This window comes from Pavona decussata, unplaced genomic scaffold (genome assembly GCF_977016875.1).
Source record: "Pavona decussata unplaced genomic scaffold, jaPavDecu1.1 SCAFFOLD_71, whole genome shotgun sequence".
Taxonomy (NCBI): Eukaryota; Metazoa; Cnidaria; class Anthozoa; order Scleractinia; family Agariciidae; genus Pavona; species Pavona decussata.
This window is the reverse complement of record NW_028145490.1, coordinates 1,725,121-1,745,844: the sequence shown is the minus strand read 5'-3', so window position 1 is coordinate 1,745,844 and position 20,724 is coordinate 1,725,121. Positions and strand designations below refer to the sequence as shown.

At 37.1% G+C, this 20,724-nt stretch overlaps 1 protein-coding gene across 1 annotated transcript; it reads left to right on the top strand.

The window, feature by feature from the left end:
* The first annotated feature begins 1,776 nt into the window (after positions 1-1,776).
* LOC146477258 (uncharacterized) lies at positions 1,777-19,179 on the top strand. Its single transcript, XM_085113701.1, has 19 exons — positions 1,777-1,913; positions 2,541-2,693; positions 3,441-3,503; positions 4,605-4,784; positions 5,388-5,463; positions 6,261-6,339; positions 6,895-6,988; positions 7,808-7,871; positions 9,342-9,424; positions 11,296-11,462; positions 12,316-12,355; positions 12,557-12,616; positions 13,292-13,440; positions 14,268-14,299; positions 14,850-14,945; positions 15,207-15,316; positions 15,835-15,939; positions 16,655-16,785; positions 17,557-19,179. The coding sequence occupies exons 1-19, from the start codon at positions 1,881-1,883 to the stop codon at positions 17,759-17,761; spliced, it is 1,920 nt and encodes a 639-aa protein (XP_084969827.1). The 5' UTR covers positions 1,777-1,880; the 3' UTR covers positions 17,762-19,179.
* Positions 19,180-20,724: the final 1,545 nt, after the last annotated feature.

Sequence of the window (20,724 nt, the reverse complement as noted above, 5' to 3'; positions counted from 1 at the left end):
GCCGAAAAGAAAACTTCAAACAAGTTCACTCACCGTACATAAGAAAGTTAAAATCTGGCATCCACTGAATAAAATGTCCTCTTTATCCTTTTCACTGGAAATTGATCTGCATTAATCATATCAAACCATCCAAAAACTAAACGGCAATAATAATAAAAAAAGACTGAAAGAAAGTCGTTAACAACGCTGTTGCGTGGAACACTTCCCAGAGCAAAATGAAAACTGTTATGTTGTTGTCGCATAGCAACCTTTGTACACGTCAGGGAACTATCAAGGAGGGAGAGAATTTATAGCGCACGCATTTCTTCTCTTTCTTTCTCCGAAGAAAAACTATAACTTTTTTCTTGTTTTAAAAATTAGGAATATTATACGGTTGTTGCTGGTGCTTTAAAGTGCAGGAGAATGTTAGCTAATCTGAGGATACACATTTACTAAGCGCGCGCTGTGATTGTCATCACTGACATTCCCTCTGCGCAAATGACGAAAATTTTTTAGGGTCATTTTATAAATAAAGTAAAAACATCAGCCTCGTGACCAGGAGCTCTTTCTATTTTAATTGAAATTGGGGGCTTGTAATTCCGGAAAATTTCCACGCCAAATGGAAACGCGTTTTTTCCATCCAGGCGAAGAGCCTCGTTTTCAGTTACACTGACATGCATTTCTCACTAACCTGTTCCAGGCTCCCTCGCCCTCTCCTTCCCGTCTCTCGCAGGCTAATTGCTCACTTGTAGAATGGACAACTTTCGTATGATGGTTAAAATCAAAATGGAGTTCTGTGCAAATTGAACTTCTGGAGCGGTTAAAGTAGAGTACCCCCCCGAAGGCAGTCCATTTAAATTCTAGAAATTTTCCAGTATTTTACATTTCAACGGGTTGAACGGAAGTTTTGAAAGCGTACCTGAGGTCTCTCTCATCAGGGCGCAGAGAAGAACATTCTTACCAGCACCCTGCTCTCATCTTTGTGCTTTGCGTTCAGACAGACGGAAAGAAACCCGGCCGTCGAGGAGGCGAAAGAAGCATGGACAACGGGAGATGAAAGTCTTGGGAAAAACTCAATTTTTCGTTGCAGTTTCTCCATATGCTGACTTGTCAGCATTGATTTGGGAGGAGAGGGAAGAAAAACTCGTTCAAAAAAAATAAGAAATTAGAACGTGCTGCTTTATTTGAGGAGAAGTAGAAACATCCGTGTAAGTGTGGGGAAATTTAACAAGACTTTGCCCGTATTGTAGTCCACCCCTGACACCCGTGTTTTCCAAACAACAGTGGACAAGTGTATAAACTCTCATTTTCCCAAACTTCTCTTACTATTTTTGGGAAGCGACGCGTTTCTGTACTCCGTGGGAAAATGGTTTTATTTCTTAAAAAATTAACAGTCGAGTACAAATGTCATAATTTTCTTACTTTCTTGTTGCCGAAACGAACTTTTGTCGTGAGCAAACTTGTCTTTAATTTTACTGATTACAGGATTAAATACTACGCCAACTGGCTTAGGACCACAATTTTACTGTTTTGATCAAGGTGCATTGCCGCAGGGCTCTGTTTTCGCTTACCTCTTTTCCCCATTCCGGTAGGGTGAAATGTTGTATTGCATTATATTTTTTCCCGAATTTGGAGAAATTGTAAATGTTTCGTCTGATAGTAAAATACCGCATTGTTTTCCTTTTAACGCAGCAACAATTTGCAAAAAAACTTTCGCGCTCTTTTTAGTTTATTACATCCGCGAACCTGGGCACTAGCTCTACTCAGAGCACCCTAGTAAGTCAGATTTTGTATTGACGTCAATCGATGCAAACATGGCGACTGCAGATTCCTTTCTCGCCAAGAACTGAACTTAAAATCGTGTCGTTTGGTTGTTGCTGAGGAATTTATACTTTGTAGTCATGCTGATTTACGTTGAGAGCAGAGCTTTTCCGGTAGGTAGAAGAAATAAATTAGTGAGTTGCTTAGATGAAAGATGATTTTTTCTGCAATTCACGTTGTTTTGGTTTATGGTTAATTTGTTTCTTGGAGACAGATCAATGTGTTAGATGCTTGATAACTATACTTGCTGCTAGTTAGTTAAATTATAGACTTAAAACGTGATTGGTCTTAGAATTCTAGATTTTCGTTTTTGTATTCCTGATAAACCCTAAAAGTGCCGCAATCTTTGGATTCCATGAAGCAAAAAGTTCACAAGCTCAAGATTCCAAATTAAAATTTGTGTCATGCCACTGTAATTCGGAAGGTTTATTTCGGAAGCTTAAGATTTTATGTATCAAGGTCCTAATGTCTTCAGGTGAGGAGATTTTCATTTACATTTTTTTCACCCCTGAGTTGTTTGGTGTTGAAATATAAACCTTTGGTGATTATTTGACCTTTAAGAAAAAAGTTAATATTACAGTTAAATTAATATAAATATATAGGCTTAAGAATTAAATAGTCAAACTGTCAATTTGACAATTTGACAATTAAATGCAATTATGGCATCTGAAAACTCAATCTGTCAAAAAAATGAATGTGTTACTTCAGGGGTTGAGTTAATGTTTGTTTCTTCTGCACAGAGCAAAACCTTTACCCTGGTGTGTAATCCACATGAAACCATTGCAAGAGCAAGAGCGCAGATGCTGCATATTTTGTTTGAGCTGGGCAGAGCCGAGCATCAGTTTCGGTTTCGATTCAAAGGGGAATACCTGAGAGATGGTTATACTTTTGAGGTAAGGCAACACTACACTAGTTACACTAAAATATGAGCAGTGCATATATATACGGTAACTATGTTTCAGGGATGCAATTAAAGGCTGCTACACTCTGGCGTAAGCTTCTGGTAGAATTAATGACAAGAGTTCATAACTGAGGTTCTACTCTGTGTATCAATGTTGGTTTGTTTCATTTGTGCATTGTGCAGTTCCAGAAAATATCCATACTCCCTCCATGGAAGGTGACCTTTGATTGGCACCTTCCATCTCCCCCAGGAAATTCCAGTTTAGCCTCATACTTTGCTTCTAAAATTTTGACTTTTAAGACCCTCCTCCCCCTAGGAATTTCCAACGACCTTCCAATTTGGGTGGGTATGGATTTTTTCTGGAACTGCACTTTAGCCCTCATACCATATATTTATTTGGTTGCCTATTTGTTTCTGTATCTCTGTCTTTGTTTATTTGTTTGTTTAATATACAGCATTACATTATTTCGCCAATGTTCAATACAGAAATAAATTTATTAGCTCAGGACTATGCTTTACAGTCCTTAATACAGGATCTTAGATAATCCTGTGAGGTCCTGTTTGGGAATCTCTACAGGCTGTAGGATCTAAAATTTTAAGCTGTTAAGTTCCAATATCAACCATTTTATTATTCTCTTCACCACCCGCCACAAATTTGTTAATGTATTAGTACTAAATGTAGAAGAAGTTGTTTAAAAGCATCATGTTTTTATTCGAATTCTTTTTTTGTAAATTTTAGGATTACAGGATTCTGGACAATTCTGTGATCAAAATGGTTCCAATGAGTAAAAGGAAAAGAGGGGTGAGCTGATTTTCCTTGATATTTATCTGATAGTACATTTATACTAGAGAGAATAGTTTTCAGGGGCATGATAAAAATATACAACAATTTAGTTAGGTTAAAATTATGCTTGTTTTAATGTTACTCGAATTTATCTCTTACTGGTATAATGTACATGTGCAATAAATAAATATGTAATTTTGTTCATTTTATGAGGCTGCAGATGGGTAAAGTAAATGTTTATCAAATCAATAATTAAGAGTCATTTTCTTTGATATTTGAATGTTTAATATGTAATACAGTCAAACCTCCCTTTGCGACCACCTCTCGTAAGCGACCACCTCTCATTAGTGACCACTTTTCCAAAATGCCAAAAGTTTTCAAGTCAAATCACTATAGATGGAACCTCTCGTAGGCGACCACCTCTCGTAAGCGACCACTTTTAGAGATGATTGTTTAAAATTTTCAATTGTTTTTAACCTCCCGTAGGCGACCACTTGACACACAATCTGCTGTATCTCTCACGGGCGGAAATTAAAAAATGTGTCCCTGTAACATACTGGCCACATCATTCAGCGGACGCCGTAAATCTCACAGTCGGAGCTACCAGAAGTGTTTCCCGATATAGCTTAGCGTTGAAACAATTGATAAAATACACATGCACTATATTTCAGTGCCACACTGATATAAACTTTAATCAGATTGAATCCCTTGTAGGAAAAAACTCTCTTATCTTTTATCTTTCTTATCTTTTGCGTATGTTCCTGAAAAATTAGACAGCATTACCTAGAGTAATGACAGAGTCAAGTTTCTTTCACAATAATAAATAATTGTCTCAATCGCTGTCAGTAAACAAGAATCACCATAGACCCTAAAATTTTTTGCCAAGAATAATTTTGGACCAGTCTTAATAAACTTATGTAGCTAAGAAAAGTTATTACTATGTGTTTCGATAAGCACTGGCAAAAGGATTTGGTCTCCGCAATTTAAATTACCCGAAAGTTAGACCCCCTGTGGTCTGACCTCTGGTAAGCGACCACCTCCCGTAAGCGACCACATATCCTTGACTTTATGGGTGGTCGCTTACGGGAGGTTCGACTGTAATGTTATTTTTTTTTACAGTCATATAACACTGTGTTTGGTAATGAAGCATACAGTCAAGATGGAGCCGCTTCTGATGTTCACGATTTTAGTTCACGAGCCCAACTTTTAGGTCAAGAAGAGTTGGATGATGTGCAAAAGGCATTGAGAAAAGAAATTTCTATATTTGAACGCAGAGAGAGTTTGCTGGGTTCATTTAAGGTACATACATGTATGCAAGTAATAACAAACTTTTGTTGTTTAAAATCTCAAACATTCTTTCTCTTGTGACCAGGCATTTGAGAATATTCCTGAAGAAGACCGTGGTTGGTACAGGTGGTGCTTTCTAGTCAGATCATCATGTCACCAACAACTTTCCTTTTCACACCTACTTTTACCTGGCTGATTACTTGATTGATTAATAAATCAAACTACCTCAACATGGTTCTAATCATTGTTTTGGAAATTTTTTTTCTCTATATCAGCCCAAATCTGTTTCTCATAGAAAATGACTTGCTATAAAGCAATTTTGCACTGCAAGTTTTAGATATCAGTATCAGGATCATGTAATCATATTATATCCTTCCATAAATTTTTGCATTCCATGGAACAAACTTGAAAATATACTGTCTTTGAATGCAGACATGTATGTAATGTAAAGTCACTTGACAATTTACAGGTTATGAACTATTAATTAAAATGATTGTAATGCTAAAAATAAATGAACATATGTGCTGGTAAAAGTATAATTTTGCTGTTTCTTAATTCATTTTGTATCTTGTGAAAGTTAAGTCTTGAGTCAAGTAACTATGTGTCTTTATACAGGTGCTGTTGTGGATTCATTTCCTGGCTACAGTTCTATCATTTACTACTATTTATTGGTTCTCTGCATTCTGGACAGGTAAAATTACAAGAATGTTGAGCTATAGGCGTATTACTTTGTTCTTCTTCTCCTCTTCTCTTCTTCAAGTGTGTTTTGGATGCCCTTATGCTTTGTTTGTTAGCCATCTTCTTTTGGTCTTGTGCATCATTTCATTTGATTGCACTTACGCTTTTGGTGAACATTCTCTTATCTCTAAGTTTAAATAAATTTGGCTTTCATCCTGTTTTTCGGGCTTTCTGATTTCATTCTTTCTACTTTGAGCATTATAAATATGTTGTTACATAGTACAGGTCATGTCCTTCTTTGTTAATTAAGGTTTACTCATACATGTAAATCTCTAAGGTGGATGCTTAAGTCAGGAAAATTCTAAATCCTCACCTAAAGCCAGTATAAGTAAGGCAATTTTATTTTTGGCTTGCCACTGGTTTGCGGGCAAATTTCGTTGTTGATAATGGTTATGTGATTTCAAAAATTATTAACGAAGGAATTGACTTTTTTTGGCTTTATTGCCAAAGGATTGCTTTGATGATCACTGAAATTGGTTTGGGGCCATCGAAAAGTTGGGATATTTTTCCTCTCACGACTGGCGAGTGGCAATCCTGAGACGTCACAGAGACAGAAACCTCTCTTTAGACTGACAGCACTCAGTATAAGACAGACGCTGCTCTGAGACGGTTGCCTCTCCCAATCAAGCACCTCTGTAAAGTAGAAAAACAGTGCTGATCCCTGTTAGGGTTGGCGGGGGGTGGGGCACAGTTATTAGGTGTTGTAACTGAGGAAGGTTGTAATGCATTGTTATGTTTGGTTTTGTGCAGGTGCCCTGATGTTGTTTGGTTTCTTGTACTGTCCAAACTACACCAGGCTTGGAGGATTTGTAGGAAAATATGGAATGAAGTAAGTGTTCCCTCAATATGTTACTGATGATTTTGATTTTTGTTGTAGTGCATAGATCAGTAATTAATTAAAAACAGTTAACTCTCAGGGCCGGGTTGCTCGAAAGCCGATTAATGCTAATTCACGATTAAAAGTTAAGCGAGATTTTCGTCTCGCTCATTAAAAATGATTTTAAAGGCTCATTTTAAGCTAATGGTAAAGAAACGTCTAAGGCAAAACTAAGGGACAAAAACCTTTTGGACGAATCCTTATGGATAAGTAAATATACTCAAATCAAAGTTCACGTTAACCCAGGATTAGCTTAATCAGGCATTGAACAACTGGGCCCAGGGCCCAATTATGAACCAAATAAGTGATTGTGTTTTCGAGCTCAAGTAACAGTGTACATAATTATTCTGTACAGTTATCAAATTTCTAAAATCATCAAACTCAATAGTCTTAAGCTAGTTAAGGTTTCCAGACTTCTTGATATAATGGCTTTATTTGGCTTAACATGTTACAACATTGAACTTCAGTAGGAGATACTGTACATGTTGAATTAATTTTCTGTTTCAGCAAAAATACTTTTGTGATTGCCTTTTCTGTTGGAGCTATCATGAATATAACAGCCTCTCTTTTGTTGGGGATTTATGTCTTGCTTGATGTGTTGGTAAGTAGTAAATTATGTCTGTAGGAAATTAGCATTTAGTGGCAAAGGTAAAACCTGGGCCAAATAGGACTGCATTTCACAAGGAGCACAGAAATGATAAGACAATGAACATACATAAACTTGCATTGAGTGACTAAATGGACTCACAAGTATATGTTGTGTTTTTTAGAAAAGTTGTTTTCAATTTAAATTTTTTACAAATTTATTTGTTAATCAAACTGGTTCAGTTGAAAAATTCAAAGCAAAACAACGTTTAAACCTCAACATATACACAAGTTGCAGCAAAAACTGCCCACTATGAGCTTTAAGTATACAGTCGTTTCAACTAACGTTGTCGGTTCAAAGAACGAAGCTAAAAGACAAGGCCGAAAATTTACATGGGATTTTTATGAATAAATTCATCAAAATCAGTCATGCCTGGAGAAAACAATAGGTTGTAATTAGCAGTACAATGACCTGCACGTGCAGGGATGATTTTGATGATATTATTCATAAAAAATAATCCCACAAAACATTGCGGTCCTGTCTTTTAGCTTTATTTTGATCTGACAACGTTAATTGAAATAGCTGTATACTGGCTTTACAAAAAGTAACAGAACTGGGACATGGAGTGTTGTGCAAGACCCAAATAAGCATTGAAATAATGTGGAATTGTCAAAACTCAGCTTACACAGCAAGACTGTTCGCATGCCAGATTCTAGTGAATTTGCACTGTGAAGATTTAAATAATATAATTTATTACCAGTGCAATATTTCTTGGGTTGAAGCCAGAAAGAATTTTTTGTCTGTCGTTTTCACCTTACTTCCTTTTCCTTATAGGCTTTTGAATGTGACACTGAAGAACAAACCTGTTTACAACAGAAAGAGCTAATGTATTGGTCAAGTGAGTCTCCATTAATTCCTACCAACAACATTTATTTATTTATTTAATTCAATATTTATCCAGGGGCATCCAATTTAGCAGAGCTAGTTTAAATGGAGCCCTGACACAGCACAAGACATTGAAACAAAAGAAAAAAACAACAACAACAACAACAACAACAAAAAAAACTAGACAAATAATTAAGTTATAAATGCAGCATGTACCGCGGGCGTTACTGCTTAAGATGGCACTTTAGTTTGGTTTTAAATTTACTGAACGTTTTAAAATGTAATGATTTGTCAAACTATTGTGGAATGACGACATGCAATTCCCCACCATTCTTGCTAGAGCTGCATAGTGCTGGGTCCACAATAGTGCAAGGGAGATGATTATTTTGTCTCAGAAAGTTTGATGGGGACCAGTATTATTCAGAGCTCTTGAAAGACCCTGGGCACTGTGTAAAGACCTACTTCCCAAGACATAATTATGCATTTCTAAAAACCTCAGAACCTTGTGAGAGTGAGGACCTGCGAGAAAATGTCTGGACTGGTAGGTTCTGACAAGGTTGAGAATGACAGCAGCATTGTGTCAGAGAACTGTTTATTGCACCTCCAAAGTAGTTGAATTGTATTACCTAACTAATAAATTAAATTATTATTTTAGTCATGTGGCTACCCATGCCATGCCAATTAATGATGTTCTTCACCCTCTAGCTTGGTTTATAACTGAATGCAAATAAAGGTAGATTAAGGTGATTCCACCGAAAAAGAAGGAGTATTTAAAATTTTCTAAGACTTGGTCCAGTTCATGACTATGTTATAAGCATTACAAAAAAGCAAAAAAAAATGGGGGTCACCGTGCTCGTTTTTGTGCAACCTGGATGGCTATTATAGTAAATAGATGACCCACGAGGTTTATATTGGGAACGCTAGCAATCAGAAATAGGGAACTATCATTTCTAGAAAAATTAATTTCTTGCATTAAAATATCGAAGCAATTCAACAAAATTTACTTTAATCTTACACAACAAACTATTTTCATTGAACTGGAATTAAGATTATGAAAGAAATTAAAGATTTTGCTGCGTGTGCACGTAAGCAGCACTACCTAAATACGTGCTTTTTAAAGCATTCAAATAAAAATATCTCAAAGTAGAGTATTAAACTTTTCTTTAAATCGCGATATATAGTGGTCAACCGTATGACATTTAAATTGATGCATTAAAAAATGGGGGTCACCGTGCTCGTTTAGAAGAAAAGGACCATTTATTTTCCTGCCGAGCTTAACCTCAAGGAAATCCCGTAATGTTGTGCGCGCGCGCGCTTGTGCGCGCGCTAAATGACACAAAAAATTATGCGCAGCAAGGATGCGCAATGCAATTCGATGGAATCACCTTAACTACTAAGGTTCAATTGTAACCAAGAGTTTGTGGTCCAGAGAGCCTTTTGTATTTATAAATAAGGTTTTAATGTTAGACCATTGTCTTTGTAGTTGTCTTGTATGGCGGCCAAACTGTTTGTCTGGTGGGAAGTATGTTGATATGCGCCATTTTATTTCATAACTTCAAGACAGAGGTTAGAGCTACTTACCACTTGACATCTTTAAATAACAGGCTAGAAAGACTAACTGTGTTAGAGATGGAGAAGTTTGTTCCACAAGGAATGTAGCCAGTCAAGGCATAATTAACAATAATTATTATTCACCAAAGTGGAGGTGAATAGTGATGGATATTTACCGAGCCACGAAGCAGCGAGGTATTTATCCATCACTTTCATCGACACTAAGGTGAGTAATTGTTTAAGTATGTACCACACAAGCTGAATAAGAAGTGGACCAAAAATTACTTTATTTTTGACAATATGCCGACAAATGGTGGGAAATTTTAAAACCCGCGCGGTAAGCGATTTCTTATGGTAGAAAGTTCCGTCTCACTTTCTTGTGGACAAATGAAACTTCTGGGGGCACTTGTTTGGTTGCTACATGTCTTTTCTGCAATTGTTTTGTGAAATTTGTCCTGTTTTTGAAACCATACTGCAAAACTTTAGATGTTTCATTGTTTACATTGTAATTATAGTGCTCGACAGTTTTCGTAAATAACGCATTGTATTTTTATTTTTCGCCTTAGAATATGAGGTTTGAAAGATTAAATAACTTACCATGTAATGCTGTCAAACCAAACTTTGTTGCCATTTTTGTATTTTTTGTAATAGCTGTCTTGTTTATCGAAATATTTTCCTCTTTTAAGTGACTGGGGCGAAACGGGAAGCCATCTTGTTTCTCTTCGGCTGGTCAGGGGTGAATAGCACTTGGCTAATCACCTTTGAGCTAGCCAATCAGCGCGCGCGAAAAGCACTATTCACTTGCCGTGGTATATACTAAACTTAGATATTTGTTGACTTTCAAGGGTTGTTTACACGACAGGTAAAATATGGTAGTTACCAGTTGAAAAGGTGCCTATGGATCTAAAATAGCATGACTTTTTGTGTATTTCTTTACAAAATTTGTGGGTAATGTATCACTTTTTGACTGGTCTGACCATTTTTTCAGGTCTGTCATGTAAACAGCCCTTAAGTCACTTTCAAACGACACTCAACTCTCGCCTTGTGGACACGTCACAATAATTATGATACAGAAAGCAACTAAATCTCCGGCAAAACTAAATTGCAGACTTTTGCCTGAAATAAATCCCGCTATTACAGACTCTCTCTATAATTTAAGGACCCAAGGGTGTCCGCAATAAAGGAAGTTGACTGTATAAGTTTTTTTTTTGTCTCTTAATTTCGTTTTCTTTTAAGTAGCTGGTTATCTAAATTTTACTGCATCTGCTGGTTATACATGTAGCATCCAGTTATTAGCTGCAAGTGACAGTCCATTGGGTTTTTTTTTACCATGACATCTGTAAAAGACTTTCATTTGGCTGACCTTGTAGAAATGGCAGTCCTTATTCAGATTTTGTACGTATTATTTAACAAACACTGAGGATGTGATGCCCTGTAATCCCATTTAGAGATTTCCAACCATGAGAGTCATGAAACTCTTGAACGAAAAACGATGTGATTCTACTCATTGCATAAAGTAGCCTGATTCTCAGACAGTCCAAGTCTCTTGTGGCCATTTTCACTCCCTTCCCCTTTCCTTGGCCACAAGCGGCCTGGTCCATTGTGGCTACATCTGCAATAATATTTTGAGCATGGTTGCTATAAGCATAGTAATTATCACACTCAGCTAGTAACTGAGGAGATGTTGGTGTGATTCCCCTTCCAGCTGACACCACATTGCCCTTTTCATGCAGCAATGTGTCTTTGTTGGATGTGTTTAGTATTCATAATTTATTTTCAGAAATTTAAGAAATTCCTTGAAATTGATTTATTTCTGTCACTAGTGGGGGTCTGAAGGTTATTAATAATTAATAACCTTTAAAAGTATCCTTGGAATGCTTTGGCAGGTTGGTGACTTGATTGAGACATACTTGGTTCAGATAAGGGACCTTGACAAAGTCATGAAAAGTGCCAAGACAGGAAGTGTGAAGGAGAGAAGAAATGCTGCATTTGAACTGGCCAGCTTAGCTGCCACAGGAGATGATACAAAGTTTAAGATTGTACAGGAAGGAGGGTATGCTGCACTGTTGAAGAGAAATATGACACAAACATTGATCATATTCATTGATGTCACTTTATCATGTATTTGTTTTGGTGGTACAGTATGTTATAAAATGAACTTATTGATGGCATTCATAAATTGCTGGAGGGATCAAGCCTCCATTTTCTCATCGAAAGTGCCAGATTCTGTGGAGGCACAAAATATTGCAATTTTAACACTTTATATCTCCTACATTTAATGAATAGCATTTGCTTTCTTTTTCTCTTGCTGAGATTTGCCTTGTTTCTATGCAAGAGGCTTAGTGCCATTTTTTTCTTAAAAACAAAATCATGATGTTGTCCCATACTGTTTGTCCCCCGTTTCAGCCCATATTTAATTCAACAACAAATCGTAATGCAGGGCGATTAACCCTTCTCCTATCTTATCCCCATACTTTTCTTATAAAAGTGCTGGGGAGAGGTTATTAAATATCAAGAGCATTCACCTTGGGTGATCATATCCTTAATTCTCATGACCTCAGGGGTTGAATAAGCATTGATATTACCAGGAGAAATTTGATGCTGCTCACTGTTAGGGCTTGAAGGGTTGATGGTGTGTTAGCATGTTTAGTGGAACCTTCATAAAATTAAAGCAAAATAATTTTCTGTTAGCCATTGTGAACAAAAGCAAAGAAAGCAGTGCATACACTGAAAGGAAAAATGCCTGCTGTCACCTACAAAATGATGGCTGGAAACAAGAAAAAAGATACAGTATTTAATGTTTTAACATTAGGCAGATCTGAGGAAAAAAACAATTAACACAAAAAACCCTTAATCTTCAGTCTTCCAATCTTTTTGTGACCAATGTGACATTTTCCCTTTTTCAGGATAGAAGCTTTGATGAATTTGTGTATGTCACAAGATCCGGTAATTATAACAACCTTTGTTGAATAGTAAATATTTCTGAGTGTCACGTTTGACGTGTAATGCTTAGAACTGTAATGCTGTAATATAGCTACTACATTTAGAACAATTTATTAAAGAATGAACAGAATTACCACATATCAGATAGTGCTGAAAAGATGTTTATGCTTCTCCATGTTAACTTTGTAATTTTCTCCTTGGCAGGCCACCCAGGAATATGCCATAGAAGCTATATCAGAACTTCTGACAGTTCCTGTCATTCAGGTGTGAGGCGACTTTGTGTTTTGCTTCTGTGGACCTTAATTATAATGTTTTTACAGAGCACTACATGTATGTGTATGGTCAGTTTTCCTTTGTCTGAATGGAAACCAAAGCAGAAATATGAACACCATGCAAAATGGCTGACATTTTAATATTCTTTTGTTTGCATCCAAATAATAGTCGTACCAGCCTCATTCTTGAGTTTGAAAAAAAAAAAGAATATTTTCCCTTGAATGATGCTACCAGGGCCAATTTGAATGCGGACCAAAAAATATTAAATTGTCAGCCATTTTTGCATTAGGTCTATTTTTACATGTAATAACACGTACAATCACCCCATAACAAAGCAAAATCTTAATTTATTTTTGTAATTTTAGGTTGGGGTTGTATTTGATTGACCATAAGAATAAGCGGAATAGCCTTAAGATTTACCATTTTAGGTAAATTTGGGAGGATAAATTTGATGAACCCATACAGATACTGTTGTGAGCCACCTTAAATTTACCTACTTATTTCAGTAAATCCCATTCAGTGACGTACTCTTTAGTCGCGATAATGTACATGGTTACACGGTTGGAATGTATTACAAGTATAACATATTCATGAAAATAACTTGTAGCATAATTTGCAATTTCTGTATCGCAAATTAAAGGATCTTTACTCTGTTTCCCTCTCTAGGATCAATTTGTTGAGCTGGGTGGAGTACGCACCATGTGTGCCCTGCTACACTCCAAGGAGAATCGTGTGGTGAATGAAGCTGTCACCGCACTGTCTTACATTGTCTCTGACAGTGAAGAAAACAGACAGGTTGTCATTGGGGAAAATGGGTAAAAACAAATTTTACTGTTCTTTTTAAGTCTTCAATTCTTATTCTGAAAGAATGCCTGCCCAGGCTACAGTTGTCATCATTTGTTGTGGTTGTTGTTGTTGTTGTTGGACTATTTAACCATGAACCATGTCTCTATTCAATCACCACTTCTCCCACACCCCTGTTCTGATGTTATGCTCCACACACGATAATGTATATTTAACAAATCTCTTAGGCTGTTGAACTCCAACATAGACAAGGGGAAAGAAGGAAAGAAATGATGAAGATTCTAGTATTGTCTTTTTTACTATCCTCTCAGCTGGGGTCTGAGATCAGGGATGTTTATGTTTCCTTAACATTGTTTCATTAATTTAAATAATACCATTCTCACTAGTACCTCAACTAAGTCATAAATTTTAGCTACCAGTAATTTAAATGCACAAACTTGGTTCAGTCATTAAGTTTTCACATACAGGCTTTCTTTCATTAGGTCTATATTATTTCTCCAAATACTAAGTTGGTAATTTAAAATTGACATATACATTTTTTTCAATCCAACGTAATTGTGCCACAGTTAACCACAAACATTAGTCACTGAACCTACAATCAGTGGAGAGAAATATTCCAGTACTGTACTGCATGTCTCACTGTTTTCAGTTGAGAGAGGTTTCCCTTTGTTCTAACCAGTAAAAAAAAGTAGCCGTACAAGGTGGATTTGTGAACATAAACTTGGTACTTGACAACTCTACTCTTACAGTTCCTGTGTTTTGACTAACCAGTGAAAATAGAAAAGTCTAATCAAGTTCAATATTTTTAGCATTATTATTTGTATCCCTTCCCTTTCAGCCTAGAAGACCTGTGCTATGTTGCTGAACGAGGTCAGTGAGGTGTTCATTCATGGCCTCTCCTTCCCCGCCCCCTACTGACCAAACCATACCCCACAGAAACCTTTCAGGCTGGGGTAGTCTTTGATTATAATTTGGATGGCCAACTGGGGTGTGGCTTAGGGCATCAAAACGATAATGAGGCTGTCTCTTCAGACATTAAAACTGTTGGCTGTTCCAGACAATATGCAGCCCCCCCCCCCCCCCACCATGGAAGGTCACTGAGGTGGGGGGGGGGGGGGGCTAACCAAAGCCTTTGATTGGATATTTTCTTGTAGAGCACAGTACACCAATGCCTTTTTATGAACTCTGAAATAATTTTTTTTCCTCATTGATAGAAAAAATCTATTACCTATTTCAAACCAGCATGCAAATGAGCAAAATAAAACTCGGCATGAAACCCAAAATGGCCTTTAACAGTACCTTTTCAGTGGATGTGTCATTGCTTAACAGAACTTTTCTTTCTCTCCTTTTAGAATACATATTTTTATTCAGTGCAATTTACCATTTGTTGTATTAACTTCATTCATTTGTTATGTTTCAGTGCAAATTCCAGCTTCTCGGATTGTCGCTGCAATTTTCCTTGAACTTGCATTTACTGCAGAAATAAGGGTCATGCTGTCTCAACAGAGTGCTCCAGGTGAGATAACACTCACGTTACTACCACAAATCTCATTTTCCGTGTCCCCAGTTGAAGGGGGGGGGGGGGGGGGGGAGATTGTAGGAGACAAGATGCTGAAATTATAGTGGAATAAATGAATATTATACTGCTTGTTAAGTGCCATTTTATCAAAACATTATCATCAATTCATGTACAGTTTTAATTAATACATTTTTACAGTTTTTGGCATCCTCACAGTGTAGTCTTTTTTATTATTTATTTATTTATTTTATTCTCCAGCAACATCACTTGTGCATCTGTGCAAACTCCGGGATCCAGAGACACAGCGACTGTCTCTTCAGACGCTGGAGCTGTTGGCTATTGAGAATTCAGATGTCATCATACAGCATGTAAATTATTGTTTTCATACTACATGTGTTTATTCACCTAACAGTGTTTATCCTAAAGAGGGCACACTTGGCAGATCGATCTATTACTGTTATTATTTTTTTTATTTTTTTTTCAATCTCACCCTCAAATTTCAGATCTATGACCTGTTTGGTTCCATAAAAGGATTCAATAAATCAAACCAAGGGGATTTAATCTTACTTAATCCATGTGTTGGCTCTAAGTAGGTGGTTTTGATCACACAGTCTTACAAAAAGTCAAAATGCCCCGCATCTGTTCCCACCCTTACCAGAGCATAACATTTATGAGTGACCTACACTGTTTGCAACTTCTCATATTATCAGTTGAGAGAACAAAAGAACAAACAACAGAAAAATGCTCCTAGCCGTAAAAGCAATGCTGCTGCAGGCTATCAGGGTCCAGTGGAAATAGAGCTTTAGAACAGATGCAGGCCTATTGACATTGATAGGAGGGGCATTATGTGTTAATCTTATAATAAATGTTGTTGTATGTCTGATAGGAATCCCTTCTTGACTTGCTGTTGTCTCTTCCTAAACTCACTGATGATGAACAGCTGTTCCTGTTGGCAGGCAAAATCATTCTGTATTATGCGGAAAATGAGCTGGTAGGTGCCATGATTTATCAAGCGTTGCATTAGTAACTTTGGCCACAATGAGGCTAAGAAATAATAATTTTTGCCCCTTTCACTCCACAACCTTTGGTTTGGTGGATGAAGTCCTTAATTGCAACCATTCAAATGAAAGCTACTGAACAATAGTTTTTTGTGATGCTGTTTATTATGCTGTATGACATGGTTCTAACTTTTGAACCTGGATAAAATCCTAAAGTGTTACCACTCAAAAGAAAGCTACCGAGCAGTAGTTTCCTATGGTGCTGCTTTTAACACAGTGAAATGTGGGTATATAACTATTGACTCATGATCCACTTTATTGGAATGTCAAGTTTAATTTGTCGTCTTTATGTTATTAATAATTTCTATTTTATACTTAAATTTATTTATTTGTTTGTTTGTTTACTTTCTCCCCAATGGGTCACTCTGGAGCCTAGTTCCATCCCAGAACACAAAGAAATCAAAGCACAACCATTCTTTTTTCAACTTGCAATGCATTGCAGTGCAGTGCAGTGCAACCCCAAAAGCACAAATTGCACAGAAAATTACAGTAGTCTGCTTTTCACCGCATTGCATAGATACTGCAAATAATACTATTTCATTGCTATTTGCAATTATCTGATGTCGTCAACTTGTGTGCATTGCATTGCAAGTTGTAAGAAAAAAATTCTCTTTTAACAGCAGCTGTTTTCTTTGGTGGCATTTCTAGGCTTGTCAAAAGCTTGTAGAGTCTGAGGATTTGAAGCCCTGTTTGATGGAGTTTTCATACAGCCTGGATCCACTGCTGCAGAATGTAGTAGCAAAGATTGTCTTGGCAATGATTGAGTCGCATGAAAACAAGTAAGCGAATGACTGAATAAATATACCTCTTACTGACCTCGTTTTCTCGCTCCGTTCTGTAAGTTACGGACCGAGTTTGGGAAAAAACGAGGATCCGTAACTTTCAATACACACCAAGAAAACGAGGTTAGTAAGCGCGGGAAAGAATAGTAGTTGAATTAAGCTGGCCTTTTAGTGAAGTACGGGCCGTAAAATTAACCAATCACACCGCGCGTACTAACTGAGAGATATAATAAAAGTCAATAGAGATCATAAGAGGGCCAATCACAACAGACGCAAACAGCGCGATGAACCAATCAGAACGTGATGCAAAGACATGTAACTGGCGGAACTTGCAACGAGTGCTAAGCGCGGGAAAATGTGCAACGGGTGCCAAGCGCGGGAAAATGTGCAACTGATGCCAAGCGCGGGAAAAAAACAAGTCCAAAATCAAAGTAATTTCCCTGGCCCATCACCACAAACTCATAGTGCAATGAACTAATGAAAGCTTAAAGCAAAAGTTGATATAGCCACTCTAAGAATTTCTTAATTAAGAAGAAGCTTGGAAATAGTACTGTTATAACTTTTACCTGTTTCGGACCAAAATGTGTGACTTCGCTTACTCTCTTTTGAGGTCTATGCCCTAAAATCTATTTCTTTCCAGTTTAAATGCACAAACATTTGTGTCTTATTTCATGCAGGGAGGTAGAGTATAACTTATGTTGGACCAATAAAGGAAAACCATCGTTCAGATCGTTAATGCTGATTTTCATTTTCTTCCCTTCCCACAAGGGATGAAATAGCGGAGCTTGGTTTGGATGAAGTGTTAATACAAATCAAGAACGAGTCATCTGACAGAGATGCGTGGCGCATGGCCGATCATGGACTTATGATACTACACAATGTCAAGCCTATTGGAAAACAGACTTCCCAGTCAAATAACAAAACCAGTGGTGGAGGATTAATCACAGCACTACCAATCAAGAAAGCTCTGTGAATCTTGGGTAGTCTGTGCCCAATGACTGGACCTATCTTTGCTCAGTATCTCCTTGCGTATAAGTTTTTAGACGTCTTGTATGTATTCAGCCATTTCTACTCGATCAAACGCACATTGTTTTACTTTCAGAATCAATTTTTCCAAGTGGAGAATATAATCAGTCCGTCTTCACTCAACAAACCGACTTTTGCAATTTCGTCTGTACGTCTCATAAATGAAATTCACAATACAGACTTCACAAAACCACGGTACAAATTACTGCACAAGTACAATTTAACATGTAGTTGCAGTGATATCGATTGGGTCGGTTGAGCGCACCCATTGTTGGCACGAAAATAGTTTAGTTCTCAGCCTTATCTGTTACTAGAGATAACTAAGTTTAATTCTTATTTTGTGAAATTAACGGTCACGTGATGTAGCTAGTGTACTGATCATTTATACAGGCAGTCTCAGGGAGGGCATGTGTTTGCTGTCCTTTTTTTTTTTTTTTTATTTGAAAAAATTCGGTTGCAACCAATTTTGGTCTGTAATGAAATCGTTCTGGTAAATTGTATTCCAAAGACTGCAAGCCTGTGCGCTGTGACTTGATTGAAATTAGTGAAAAATGTGCAGACTTTGCTATTTGTCCCAGTGAGCTTTTGGGATGCGTTCAGTACTGTACAGTACATTTTGTTGTAATTGAAGCTTGCGAGTGTGACGCGACCCAAGTGAACGTATTCGTTTTGCTCTCTCGTCTCTGAATTCTTGTTTGAGAAACGTTTACTTTTAGTTCCAACACAAAACGTTGGTGAAAAGAGTTGGCAAGAATAGAGACTAGCTGTTTGTCGCGACATTACGTCACATACGCCAACTCTTCTTTTGCAACAATAGTTTCTAAACTCAATCTTGTCTCCTCTGCGGTATGTAAAATTCGTTGTACATAATACATATATATCTTTTTCTGTAATGAAAAAGAAGGTGAATCTTGCATTTTTTTTATTGTTTTATTTTTGGTTTCTTACTAGAAAAATGCATTTTCCTTGTAACTATTCTGCGGTGAATTTTTGATGTTAGTGTAACAAATCTCCGACTTGCGACCGAGGAAAGAGTGTCCGATCTCAGTATGATTGGTAAAGAAAAGAATTTTACCCAGAAACAGTTCCTTGATATTACGGACATCCGTTCCTTGGAAATGTTGGTATTCTTTCGTTATTTAATTGTAGACAATATTTATTTGATACTTATTATTATCATTCGTCTTTTGTATGTAAAAATGCCCTGTAAGTTTAAGCATAGCTATACAGTAGCTACCGTCCAGTCAAAAAGGCTGCCACGTTCAATGGTGATAGATCTGGAGCCTGAAAAACGCACTTTGTTGGTGAAGTATATTTTTGAACATCGTTTTGTCATATTTTCGTAATAAAATCATTGAACCTCAACTTTGTATCATCGTATAGATCGACTTTAGCACAAATCGTTTATATTTAAAATAGCCCCTGTTGCTCTAAGCATCAAAGAAATAAAACATTTCCTGTCGTCTCGTCTGGTGTCTCGGAGACTACAAGTAACACAAGTTCAGGAATCTCAGGCATGATAGGAAAATGTTACGAGGGATCTAGAGCGCTTATCATTTACACAAACCATCCGGTTGGAATTGTAGGCGTAAATATAAAACGATTTAGCTTGTCCTAACGGAAAATGAATAACGCACGAAACGGAAGCCCCACCCCACCCCACCCCCCTTAATTTTTAGGCTGTCAGGCAGAGATATTTCGTTTCACGAAGAGAAGTAAGTGGAGAGTTAGAAAACGTGTCCCTCACTTTCCTGAAGACCTGAATCCGCCGCTGCAAAATGTATGCTGTAGATCAATTTGATCCATTGCCCAGCATTTCTTTAACTTTGTTTAATACTAACTTTTCTTAACATACTTTATTGACTTTCCCAAGAGGCTTTTCAAAGACAACGAACTAATCTAAAAAAATTATTCAATGTAATAAAAACAGAGACGAAAAAATATAAAAACTATTTTCAAAAACTACTGTTGGATATAGCAAGGCATAAATTATGTACTTAAGAATTACAGAGTTCTTTGCTGAGTTTACATTTAAGACGGTATTTAAAAACAGATAAGGATTCAGAAAGTTTAAGGGAGCAGTCTAGGGAGTTCCATATAATTTCATTTCTATAATAAAAAGTTCCCTAGCCGGTTGCAGTTTTGAAAAGGGGTACATTCAGTTTTGGAGAGCCCCTGGCATTACAGCCACTGATCTCTACACGTTTGATGAACTTATATTAGATGACAGGAATACGGGGTGCGCTTCTTGTCGTATTTTAAACACACGCCAAAATTGAGCCAAGCTTAAAATTAAACTACAACATTCCATAGTTAACTTAAAAGACCAAATCAGTAATAAAAGTGAATCACTTTAACCAGTGCCCCATATTTCCTGAAACGTTCCAAACGCGACAGCACGTTTGCTTTTCCAACCGAAATGTATGGGTTGTCCGTGTAAAGGTGAATTTCCACTGTCGCGTATTAAAATTTTACGTGCGTAGAGACGTTAATTTAGCTGGCTTTACATACACAAATAAGATAAGGGATCTTTGAGCCGCGTGCGTGGACGTAAAAGATTGAACAGCGCTCAACTTTGTACATTTACGTAATCCGTTAATACGTCACTTCTTCTTTTGTTACGTACGTAACTAGCCCAATGTACGTCCATGCGCACGCAAATGAGCAGGAATCCTCTCTTGCCCACGCATGTTAATTCAGAGTTCGGCGTATGCATTTCGGCATGTCGTTGTTCTTGCTTTTTTTTTCTGCAGGAGAGGAATTTGTGTCGGTAACACGAGAAACTGCAGACCAACTTTTCATGTAATGTTTTGCCTCCCAAACAAACCCTGTGTAAGAGAAACATAACAAGCGGTTCAGTCGTTGAAATTTTTGTAACTTCAAATGATACATTCCTGTACGCACAAGGTG

Excerpts from the sequence above, each read along its gene's own strand:
- LOC146477258 (XM_085113701.1), top strand. The coding sequence starts at position 1,881 with ATGCTGATTTACGTTGAGAGCAGAGCTTTTCCG. Across the intron at positions 15,940-16,654 it reads ATTATGCGGAAAATGAGCTG|GCTTGTCAAAAGCTTGTAGA; the intron begins GTAGGTGCCATG and ends TGGCATTTCTAG. Across the intron at positions 16,786-17,556 it reads ATTGAGTCGCATGAAAACAA|GGATGAAATAGCGGAGCTTG; the intron begins GTAAGCGAATGA and ends CCTTCCCACAAG.